Genomic DNA, 12848 nt, shown 5'->3' on the forward strand with positions numbered 1-12848 from the left:
GGAAGGCAGAGGGCAATGCCTGGTCATTAAGCAACTACAGGATCTTCCAGAAGGAGGTTATATCCTTCAGGGAGGTTAGGAATGCAGCTTGAAACTTCTATAATTTTGGTCATGGGACCTTCCTGAAGATTTTTGAGCAGGAAAATAACATGAACAGATTAAGATGTAAGGGATATGGAAAAATTGTAATTCTTGTTTCCCAACATTTACTGGTGGTAAACATATTTTCATTCATTTATTGAGCAAATATTTTCCGAACGCCTGCTGTTCTAAGCGTGGGGATGTGATGCTGAATGAATGCTGGGGTTCTTGCCTTCAGGAGAGCGTATATTCTAGTGGGGAAGGCAAACTACATAATTTCAAGTTTGGCACTGTTTCAGCAGAGAAGAAGCAGTGTAATAAAAATACTCAGCGAGGGAGTGGAGGTGGGACTAGTTTAAATTGGCTGGTCAAGGAAGATTCTTGAGAAGATGGCGCTTGAACCAAACCAGAATAATAAGGCGCCTGCCAGGGGAGGATTTGAGAGCAACATTGAAACAGGAACAAGGGCAAAGCCCCCAAGAGGAATCATCTTGGCATGTTAGAGACCCGTGAGGACCCTAGACAACAGTAAGATGGGGGCATGGTAGAAGATAAGGCTGATTTGGCTCAGGAAAGGATTTCTTAAACACCCGCACCCCCTTCTCAAAGTTGAGATGAGGGGGAAGGGCAGGGACCAAGCCAGGCAGGTCTTCTAGACCATGGTGAGAGTTTTTGTTATTCTGGTGTAATGGGAAACACACAATTTTCAACAAGGAAGATATGTTTCGAATTTCACTTTCTGGCTTCTGTGTGAAAAGGAGAGACGTCAGGGGGCAGGAGCAGGAGTAGACAGAGCTGTTATAAGGCAGAGTCCATGTACACAAGGGTTGCCTGAAATTGGGTGGCAGTGGGACAAGTGGACAGGTACTATGGGATGCTTCCTAGAGATTGTAAGGTATAGGAGTTATGGTCAAGACAAGTTCGGTAAGAGCAGAGAGAAATTACTTCCTGAGGAATGTTCCAGGCCAGTGCTTTAGTGTGCATATGAATCCTCTAGGGATCTTGGTAAAGTGCAGATTGTGACTCAGCAGGTCTGAGGTGGGGCCTGGGATTCTGCATTTCCAACCAGTTTTCAGGTGATGTCACAGCTTCTTGTCTGAGAACCACATTCAGTAGCAGGATTCTAGCACATGTGATCTTAACTTACATATTTGGTTATATTTCCTGCTACCGTCCTAGACATACCATGTACAGACCGGTGCTAAAACAGTGGCCACATGTTGCTATTTAAATTTAATTAAACTAAGATATTCAGTTCCTAGTTGCACTACTACATTTCAAATGTTCAAAAGCCACATGTGGCTAGTGGCTACTCTATTGGACAGCACAAGTGTAATGAACTTGCCCTTATTAAAGAAAGTTTTATTGGATGGCACTGCTGCAGGCAGAAGAAACTGTTTTCAGTTCTCTATGCTTCACGTTACCATCTTTCCTTATTCTGTCTTTTCCGAGGAACACACGTATTGTCTCTGTTAAAATCAAATGCATCTTTTAAGAACTATCTCAAGTCTACCTCTTCCATGGAACTTTCCTGGAACTGAAACTGGGTGTGCTGTTTCCTTCAAATCTGTGTATTGGGTCTTCTGAAATGTATTTCTACTGTATTTTGTCTGCCTAGTGTTCAAAGTACCCAGCTCTTTTCTCTGGTTTCAGAATCCCATTTTCTGTGGGTGTGCATGTTGGGGAGGGGGAGGACTATTTCTCACCTAGGTGATTCCGTGTGATTCACGTGAACTAAACTCTGCCCTCACCATGGGCATTAGCATATGAGCCAGGTGACAGCCAGTGACATCAGTCCCAGGACATTTGCTGAGAAATTAAAGGTGCTCTCTTTCACTGTGGTCACCATGCCGGCTGGACGCGAGTCTGGTTCTGCTGGCAGCCATTTTGCCCTCAAATGTGCAGCCCTTGCCCGGGCATGAGAACCATGGAGAGGAAAGCAAAACCAGGAGATAAAGACAGATCCTGGATGACATCATCTCATACTTGGCTCTGACCGTATTTGGAGTGCTCTATCTACCCTTGACTGTTAGTTACTGGGACCAATAAATTTTCTAGTTTTGCTTCAGCTGGTGTCCACTGAGGGGAGTCTCGTCTGATAGCCTCTCCTCGGGCGTCTGTGCTCTGCTCTCACATACAGCGGCGCGGGGACTTTGCTAAATCTCGGTGACTCCCCTTCCGGCTACCCCTTCAGCCAGCTGGTCACAATCACACCTCTTTGGTTTCGGTTCACAGCTTCATAGGAGGCATGCGAGCAAATATGTACCTAAATCAAGTTTTTCTTTCCAACTTTTAATATTCAAGGCATGTTGATAATCAAATATGATGGAGCCAAAGACAATTTTCATTATCTGCTAATGAAATGATTATGGTTATTTCTCTTAAGTTTTTACAGTTTGGTATATACATATTACAGGTTGATGAGCCTCTTAACTAAGTCACCCAAAACAAGCCCAAACTCCCTAGTTGGCATCTATCACTTGCCTGGCTAACCCAGATGAACCTCCAGTGTATTTGTCCTTCAGCTGCCCTCACCTCCTGGCTTTGAAGGAACTCCCTGAAAGCTACTACACGGGGTGCTGCTTGGGGCCAGCAGGCTGCTGGAGTTCCTCCAGGTCCCACTCTCAACCCACTCTACCTTCTGGATCAGCTCACAAGGACCTTCTTGGCCCACGTGTTGTCTTACTCTCATTTTTGTCCTGTAATAAATGGAATCTGACAAGAACACGCTCCTCCAATTGGCTCAGAAGGCCCCACAGGTACCGGGCTGTCAGGAAGGTTCCTAGACTCCAAACGCAAAGGTGACCCCAAATCCAGACAAGAAACTCACCACCCCTCCCACCCTGTCTGCCACTTGCTCTCTAAAACTGTATTTCCCAAATAGAATTGGGCAGAAGGTGGAGTGATTCATTCCTGAAAGAACAAAGAATAGACCCTCACTGTTTTACCCTACCCCTCAAAACGTATTAATATACGTTGTTTAAAAAATAAGACTTAAGCAGCACTCTAGAGGACTGTGTACATGGTAAGATTTGTCTTTTATTAGAGATCTTATATTACATATTCCCAAAAAGATATAAAATCTTCCAAGAGAAAAATATCAAAACCTATTTGATTCCAAGATAAGCAACATAATCAAAATCAAAGCAAAGATTTTCTTCCAGACAAAGGAATGTGAAAACATTTCGGCACAAGTACAACAAAGACATGGGAAGGTAATTACAATGTTTCACAACACATTTGATAGCATTTTATTTTAATCAGTATTTGAAGAAAACAAAGAGGCCGAGTTCTCAAACACTGCAGGTATAAGCTCAAATTTTCAAAAAAAAAAAAAATCACAGGACGGAATGAACTACTTGCTCAACTGAACATCTGCGATAACAAATGTAAAAATACCTAAGCAAACAGATATGCCACCGAGATCACAACTGAAGTGTGTGGTTTTAGTGTGTGCCAGAGACACTACGTTATTTAATCGGTTCTTGACCACGACCCAAAGCAAAAGCATCCTCTCTTCATTTCCCTGATGATTTATTCTAAAAATAAAAAGCAGAAACTTGCTGGTTTAAAGAGAATTTCTGCTTTACCTGTGAACCGCTGGTGGCAACACACACCAAGACCCGGACTGACACGGGACAGATCCACCTCAAACAACCAGAAGTGGCAAAACCACTGTTATTGCATCAAGGTTTTTTATTTCAACTGATCAGAATTTCCAGGATGATTAAGCGCACCCACTTAACCACAGAACACAGTGAACTCCCAAAGGAAGGTTTTACATTTAAGATGCAATGAAAATACTGATCTTATTCCTGGGATTTGCTTCTGGCAATCTTAACATCTACAGATGTCCACAAAAAGGAAGTTTTTCTTTTTTTTTTTTTTTCCTTTTAGTTGTTTATCCCTCAAAATGAGGAAGGAAACTTACAGTACATGTTTATTGCATGAAATTACTCCCTTATAATATCTTCATCAACACTAGTATTGTTTCCTTAATCATTAAAGGCGAAAAAAGTTTATGAACTTAACATAACTTAGCGATAATCTTAGGAGCTGCATCTTGATAAAAAAAAAAAAAAACCAACAGATGATCTATCAGACCACATGGTGAAGCGGAAATTAGGTTTCAACTTCTCTACGAAGATGCTGGAATGGCAGGAGATAAAAGGAAGTTTAAAGTCAGAGAATACTAAATTTATTCGGTAACACAAAGAGAATTTTCAAAAGTGTACATACTCAACGAATCCTTTCTATCCTAAAACTGAATACTCTAAATGTTTCTAATGTTGCTTCAATTTTAATGTCACATTAATGGTGATCCCAAATAAATGTTATCAAAAGTACTGTAATGGCACATAGGCTTGGAACTTCACTTTGAGGTTAGCACGTACAAAAGTTTGAAATTCACTCAACACACATGTTCTTTAATAAAATAAATCACGATGAACTACATATAAGTGGGTTTCGAAACAGGTTCCCTTTTAAAGCATTCTTTCATAGAGTTACCTCCTTGGAAATGGAAACAGTGTATGGATTTTGCATGTTACAAAATCCTTGCTTCAAGCTGCAGTCGTCTTGGCAGCAGCATATTTTAATTAGCAGTATTTTTTCTTCCTTGTTTTGTTTTCTGACATCTCAGTACATTCAAATAGTCAAAATGTTTAGAATAACATCACCACAAATTTAATGAAACAGATCAGAACGTGGCCAGCATTGTCAGGCAAAACTGGTAACACTTTACGTGTCATAGAAAGTACCCACATTCTCCCCGCCCCCCGCCCGCTCCCCCCTTCCTCAAACAGTCATATGGACACCAAAAGATTTAACAAGACTTATAAAAAAATAAGGCACATTTATCTTGATATGGTTATTTTTAAAATAGAAAACCCCTCTCCGAACATCTGTATTCAAATGAGCTGTGTAAAAAGACACCTTCTGGTACCTAAAAGAGGTTCTGGTACCTATGGAATTGCTTCTTCTATTTTAGTGACAATGGAATAAATTGCACCTATCCCACATTGTCAAGTAATGAAAATATGCCTCTTTTTCTACTACTGAATGATTCAAAATCTGCTACTTCTGGAAATACTTACAAAGGGTGAAAAGGGAGGGTCAAGTGGTACATTAGAAAAAGGTGTGAAGATCAACGATGTACAGATATCATAAGGGTTGATGGATTGCACTTTTCCACACATTTCAATACACAAAATTTTTCTAACGGGTATGAACGACTGCAACCATTTTGGCCATTAGCTGTTACCCCTCAGCTTTTTATTCCATTTTGGTAAAAACGGGTATTTTTGTAAAACTAATGAAGGATCAGCAACGTGAATACTTACAACAATCTCTTCACAACCCCCGACACAGACATAGTTAGTTAGCATTTAACCTGAGATACAATCTGTGGAGAGGTTGTTTTAGACATTTCTTCCTTCGTTGCATCGATTCATACTGATGGTGGTGGTGGTTCATGGATGGAACTTAAAAGAAAAAAATTGGCTATAGCATGGCTTTTTTTTTTTTCTTTCTGTACTGGTAAAACAAAACAAAACAAACAAAAAACCAAAAAACAATCACAGAATTCATGTCCTCACAGTAGCCAGAAGCTAAAAAATGTGCTTCCTTATTGCACGTCAAACCAAGAAGTGTGTAAAAGACAATGCTTCCCAATCTGAATCTGGAAGCCAGGTTCATCTCAACTGGATTCGGAATGTGCTGATTTCCATGGGACTCAAGTGGATTTCACTTATATTTCGGGCGTCTGGAGGTGAATGCATCAAGGATAATGAGGAAGGTATGAGACTTGCAACAGTAAACATGCTAAAAAGCTTCTGTACCAAAATCTAGAAAATAATAAAAAAAAGTTGCACAGTTCAGTCAACTTTGAAGAAAGATTAGGAGCACATCTATGTATTTATTCAGTGGAAAATAGCAGGAGAATGAAACAGTGTATTTAAAGTTTTCTTTTAATGATAAAAAGGGGAAGGGGAAGGAGACTGGGCAGAGCTGTATGTGCTTGGGCACAGACTGTCCTTGGAGGGACACCTGGGAGAAGGGTAACCAGCAGAGGACGGCTCACTCCACATTCTTATTCCGAATTTACTGGGAACTACCATAGGCAGGGGACACTTTTTCAATGAAAGAAAAGACATCTATGAGCCAGCAAGCTTTAAAAACATCTGTATCCTCTTAAACTCAACATCTACCCTAACAGTCGTGGTTCTTCTTCTTCACAAAGAACTGAGAGGAAGGACACAGGCCCGCTACAAGCAAGGCTCCTCGTGCGGGTGAGTCCCATTCTCAGGGTTTCTCACCCTACGTCTCTCTGGACCATACAATCCCCTTAAGACCTGATGCCTTAACGTCTACATACAAATGCTTACAACCAAGTATACTCACATCGGTAATAAGGAAAATGTAAATATAATGAAAAAAATCAGTGCTTTCTTCACAATAACTCCACGTAGACATGACACAAGAAATGGAGCAGCTTATCTGCCTAAGTGGATTTCGACCCCCTACCATATTTTCTTTTCTCTCCTTTTCAGACCCTGTGCACACTCTGATTTGTAGGGTGGAGACTGAATCACTTGAGTCTGATCCAGGGTATCTGTGAGGTTTGGGGGAAGAGCTGGGTCAGCTGAGCTGCCCCATGGGGTAGACCCGCCTGTGTGCCATCCAGCTGTCTCCTGTGAGCACAACGTGCTCAGAGCCAGAGGCAGAGGCTGGAGGTTCATTTCCTTCCAAGGAGAGGCTAAGGGGAACTACCAGCAAGGCCGGCTCCAAGGAGACAGAAACACCGGCAGGCCGGCAGGTCAGCCCGAGGGCAGGTCAGCCCGAGGACCTGTTCGGCTGGCACGCCGCGGATTCCTATGCAAACCTGGCTCCATCAGGAGATCGAGAGCCTCATTTCCCCAGGGAAACAACTGACTGGAGCGAAGTAAGGCTGCTCCGGGGCTGTGGTGAGACTCCCCGACTGGCCAGGGTCGCCTGTCGCTTCCCTACCGCTCCCCACCCCACTTTAGTTATGACAAAACCTGCTTTAGCCCCTCTGAGACTTTCCAGAACTAGATCCCACATGAGCATGAATGACAGAGCAGGAAATATGAGGGGTGGGTGGGAAGAAGATGCTTTGTCAGCCGGCCACAGAAGGCCTAAGAATGTTGTCCTCACATGTGCACGTGTTCCAGACATGCATTTTGATGCTGACAAGGAGAAGAGATTGAAGGCTGAGAAAGTGCCTTAAGATGGAGAGACTTGAGCTGATCACAGCAGCTGAGGCGAAGGAGTCCGTGAAGAGGCAATGAAACATTATCGTATTGTCAGAACTATTGGCAGAAAGCAAGGATTTCAAAGCGCATGAAGTCAACAAGCACAAAGCACTTTTCAGCTCACCTTTCCCTGGGTCGTGGAACAAAGCAGCCCCGTGTCTCTGCTAGAGAAGCGGCAGTCAAACCCCTTCCTGTGGAGGATCAAGGCTGCCTCGTCGGAATGCTTGCCGTCCACCTGCAGACGAGCAGAGAGTGACAACATGCCACAGAAACATTAAGGCCAATAGCGACACCACTGTAGAGTCCACCGTCTTGAAGTCAGTATCCCCAAACCACAAATGCTCACTTTATTTAGCAGTGAAGCCAGGAAAATTCATTTCCCCTCAGGTCCCACGTTCACTGCCACGCCTGCTACATGCCCCTCCCTCTCCCACAAGGAGGCAAGTGACGTTATGTTTTAAGGTTCCTTAGTAAGTCACCTCATGCCCTCGATTCTGGCACAGTCCCGGAGGACCTGGGTGTCCTTTTGCCTACATGCCACATACTGTTTCATCAAAGTTTCTTCAAATAAAGCATTTATTTATTTATTTATTTATTTATTTATTTATTTATTTATTTATATTTTTTAAAAATATAAATTCAATTACCTAACATACAATGTATTATTGGTTTCATGTCTAGGTAGAGGTCAGTGAGTCATCACTCTTACATAATACCCAGTGCTCGTTACATCACATGCCCTCCTTAATGTCTATCACCCCATCCCCTAACCCCTCTCCCTTCCAGCAACCCTCAGTTTGTTTCCTACGATTAAAAGTCTCTTATGGTTTGTCTCTCTCTCTGGTTTCGTCTTGTTTTACTTTTCCCTCCTTTCCCTACGATCCTCGTTTTGTTTCTTAAAGTCCACATCAGTGAGATCACATGATAATTGTCTTTCTCTGATTGACTTATTTCGCTTAGCCTAATACCCTCTAGTTCCATCCACGTCATTGCAAAGGGCAAATAAGGCATTTAATTTTTATTTATTTAGTTTTTAACATATACATCAGTTGAATAAAGTGTATCTGAATTTAGTCCTTATCTGGTCATTGAATGATGTATCATCCATCTCACAACTGAAACACACTTCTTTATTGAATGCTAATTTTTGCTAATTGCATTAACATTTTTAATCTTTAATGCATTGGTTCATTATTTTTATACAAAAGACATTTAAATTGAATTAGTTATGCTTATCACTTGCTAGGCCAACCACATTTATTAGCTTGATGTTTCATTTAAATTCACATTACAGAAGCTATTCTTCTTGCGCAGGCGAAGAGAGAAATACTAAACACGACGAGTCCGCTACACGGATCAGTGCCCACTTTCCTACGGGAAAATTTCCTGCGTCCATTTAAGTAAGGATGCCATGAGCGCTCTGAATGTTTTAAATTACGGTTCTCTTGATAAATTTTATGTTTCCTAAAGGAGGGAGATGCTTCTGATAATAAGCAAAATAAACTAAGAATCCTTGGACGAATTAAGAAAGGTCCAGCTATTCGAAGGAGTTGAGTGTGTGCCGCACTGACCTATGATGAAAGTGACCCCCTCTCCTCTTCTGTGGCCACAGTTACGAATATGTCCAAGTTCTTAATCCTCCTCACTAGGGGATGGGATTTTTAAATGTGCCATAGAGACACCTTTTCCGAAGAGCTGCCGGCGCTCTCACCACTGATTTGATTCTAATGTGCCCGAACAATTGAAAGCTGTCCTCACCTCAGATTCTTGGCGGGGATAACCTGTTTTATGACACTTCACACTGGTATTTTGCTGTGGTACTGCTACGACTTAGTTTGAAGACAGAGGGAAAAAGTCATTTAAGGAATTCTGAGTCATCACAGGACCAACACGATAAACATAGCAAGTGTAAATCGTATGATAAGGATTTCTAATAAAATTTCAATGTGTTTCACACAGTCCCAAAACAGCATGAAAAGAGCACAGCAAAAAAAATCCTTCGTTTATCATATACATAAGGTCTGCAGGAGAACAACAAGGGCAATTCTGTCATGGACTAAGTGCATAGTCTTGGAATAGGCACGGACACGTTTCCCTTCTTCATGAGTCATGGTATCTTGTAAGATGCTGACAATACCGTGTTTGGTGGCTTAGCTTACAGGACAGAACGTGTTGGTGCAGAAGCTGTAGAAAGTGGATCAGAACCTGGGTTGGGAGTCAGGCAGCTCGAGATCTAGATCCTAGCTCTGCAATTTCCTAGATGTTTTTAGCAAAACCTGGTTTTTCCTTTACCATAAAATGGAGATGAAATGAAATTCAATGGTGTAACAGGGACTCAGCCCAGTGTCTGCAGCAGAGGAAGCCCTCGGTACATTTTAGCTATTTTGATTTCTATCAATATAATCTATCAAATAAATATTGGTGATTATCTTCCCAATAGCTACCAATTAAACAATACTCTCCCTTAACTTATTATTCACAAATTTTCTTTAGTGACATCATAACTTTGCAGCTGAGGCATCAGAGACCCTCCAAACTACATGTCAACAATCATGCATCAAGATCATAACAAGGTCCCAATTCAGATTCACTACTTAGATGGTCTATTGATGAGGCTCTTTTAAAAGCACCGACCATTATAACCTAAGTATTTGGCCATTTTAACTTACTAGACCATCCTCACAAAACCACCTGACAGCAGGCTTTGTGAAATTTCCTGCAACACATCTGCTCTTGAAATAATGAATGTGTGAGGCCTTTAGCAGACGGGAGGTGACAATAAAAAAAGAAAAAAGGAAGCATCTTTGGAATTTTGCCATTCATTTTACAAGAGATTTAAACAACATGAAAAGTAGAAATTGAAGTCATAAAGAGTAATTTTCACCGATGGAAAAGAAGTTCCACTTTCTCTCAAAACTAAAACTGCATCACTTTCGTAACAACCAGAACACCAACCGAAATAGCAATCATCTTGTCCAAGTTTTTAAAAATTAAATATTCATGAAAGTATCAGTTTTCAAGCAAAAATACCTGAGGCAAAGCAGCAGTTTTTCAGTTTCAAAGTCTGTCTCGTCATTTTATTTCCAAGAAAACTGTTTTTCAAAGTAGGGAAACTGTGAATTTAACTTGAATATGCATGCAAGAAAACAGATACCTCCACAAAAAAGATGTTGTTCACTTGAGGAGAGTAAACAGACTTTGAAAGACCTGTTTTTATATTCATTAATGTATCAGTACTATTTGGACCTCAGGAAAAAAAAAAAAAAGGAAGGGGGTAGGGAAGAAAATTTACAAAGTTCGAAATTGTGCCAAGCACTGTGCTAGGGGAGCTTCAAAATAAGCGTCTGTGTAAAACAGCTCCGCTCACGGTTGAGGCTGAATCCCTTCAGGAAGGCTTGGGTGTTCCAAAGTCCCTCAGAGAATCCGCTGTAGAACTTTCTTCAAGGGGATAAAGCAACCTGCAGCTCTGAGGCTAAGCAGGGCCCGGGAGGTGTCTCTGGCGACTGGGGGGTGGAGGGAAGACGGTGTGGCTCGCCGAAAGAAGCCATCAGAGCTAGAAAAAGCTGGATCGGGGGCAAGGTTTGGTCTGGTTCTCACCAACCAGTCCTGTGTCTGAGAAGACGTCATTTAACCTCTCAGAACTCAGAAAACTCGGTGAGACGCGTGAAGCGCCCCTCGGAGGATCAAGGGCCAACCTCAGTGACAATAACAGTAATCGCTGCTAACACCTTCTGAGCGCACTTGCCGTGTGCGGGACCCTGTACAGATCACCTCTCACGGAAGAACTCGATTCGTCTCACAGCAGCCTCTGAAACAGCGGAGGTGGTCTACAAGGCTGCATTACTATATTCCAGCGCATGTCAACATCCCGGTCGTGAAGCATGTCCTCGCACAGTCAACTAACAATGATCACAGACTGACCCTACATTAGTCCTTCATGATCTTGCCCACAGATGGTGGGTGGATCCTTCTAAGGGTGTCCCCTCATTACTGAGGTCAAGAGAAAAACAGGCAGAGTATTCCCTAACATTTTCAGCACTCTCGCTCCCCTCTGTTCCCATACAAGAGGAGTATAACGTTCTGGGTGGGCATCTGGAGTCAGACACGCTGGGGTGTGCCTCTCGGCACCCCATTTACTGGCTGCATGACCTGGGAAAGCTACCTACCATCCCTAGGTCAGCTAGTTTCCTCTTGTATAACGGGGGGCACAATATTGCCTACCTTCACAGTACTGCTGGGAGAGCTAAATATGGCTCTCTTTACAGAGAGAACACTCAGCATAATGCCTGGCACACAGACAATGTTGAGGTACCTTATTAATAATTTTTCAAAAAATATATATGGAATACACGTCAAGGTGACATGGAGTTTATTCTGAGAATAAACTTCAACCTCCAATTCATAAAAAAAAGAAGTGCCTACATTTTTATTTCATCTTTAGTAACAATCACCACTGCTCACGACTGAACTCCCACCACCGAGAACCTTCATTCGTCAAGCACTGAGTGCTTACTACGTGCCAGATACTGTTCTAAGTGGTCTACAAACATTAACTCATTTCATCCCCAGAACATCTCTAAGGTGGGTCCTACTATCATGGCCACCTTGAGAATGAGGCACGTGGGAGAACGAGGGGCCGTGTGCTAAGTGACCCGGCCAGTAAGTGCAGGTGACGTGCTCAAAGGCAGCGTGACTCACACACACGAGCTCCACCCGCCTGCCTTCGCTCGAGCTATGGGCGCTCACGGACGTCCCACTAGGAGGGAGAAGAGAAAGAGCACTTCTCACGGAATAGAAGAAAAGGCTGTAACAGGAAGGAGCTCACTCTCTGATGTGAGGTTAGAAAACGGGAGTCTTTAATCCAAGGTTCCAGCAGCACTAAAACCATGGCTTAACAAAAACACACGTCAATTCAGAAAGAAGGTTTGGACACTGTCATTTCCATCCATCCGGCTTGCTTACCCATCCATTCACCCCATTTTAAACAGGATTTAAGGCCGTTCTGAAAATTAAACACGCACATGGCAGTGTCTCCGAAGCAAAGGAGCAGGCAAGTGTTCTCTATCAAAGTGGGTGAGAACTCAGAACAGAGAGCTGTGCTGGTCCCGGCTCACAGCTAAAGAAACCGGATTTGCTCATTAATAATGTGAGCTTCACAGATGAGTACTCTTTCGGACACTGAAGTAAACGTTATGTGCATCCACTTTTCTTCTGTAGAAGAAAGAAGCTGTAACTCTGACTAGATTCTCCAAGAGAAATGTGTCCCCACCCTCGGTCAAAGAATGTCTAAGGTCTATATAGATTAAGGCATGGCTAAACACGTGGTGGAAAAATTTCTCCAACCTGCCCAGGTTCCTTGAAAACGCCTACCGACATCCATCTTTCCGGTATTCTGGCATCTGGAAAGGTGAGAAAATTGCACGCTGCATTTTAAGTTCTGAGACAGGAAATAACCAGTAGAAATTCATTTTCCAGGGCATTCATTAAAATGTC

General features: G+C 42.5%; 1 protein-coding gene across 2 annotated transcripts in view; it reads right to left on the minus strand.

Annotated features, from left to right (window-relative positions):
• Positions 1-3100: 3100 nt before the first annotated feature.
• MAN2A1 (mannosidase alpha class 2A member 1) overlaps positions 3101-12848 on the minus strand; it is a 172447-nt gene continuing 162699 nt past the window's right edge. For both annotated transcript variants that reach the window (XM_008704925.2, XM_040621982.1), the window contains exons 21-22: positions 7480-7590; positions 3101-5927 (exon numbers count right to left, since the gene is read on the minus strand). In XM_008704925.2, the coding sequence (XP_008703147.1) occupies positions 5775-5927; positions 7480-7590 (264 nt within the window). In that variant the 3' untranslated portion in view covers positions 3101-5774. The remainder of the gene's footprint in view (positions 5928-7479; positions 7591-12848) is intronic.

This window comes from Ursus maritimus, unplaced genomic scaffold (genome assembly GCF_017311325.1).
Source record: "Ursus maritimus isolate PB19 unplaced genomic scaffold, ASM1731132v1 scaffold_5, whole genome shotgun sequence".
NCBI lineage: Eukaryota > Metazoa > Chordata > Mammalia > Carnivora > Ursidae > Ursus > Ursus maritimus.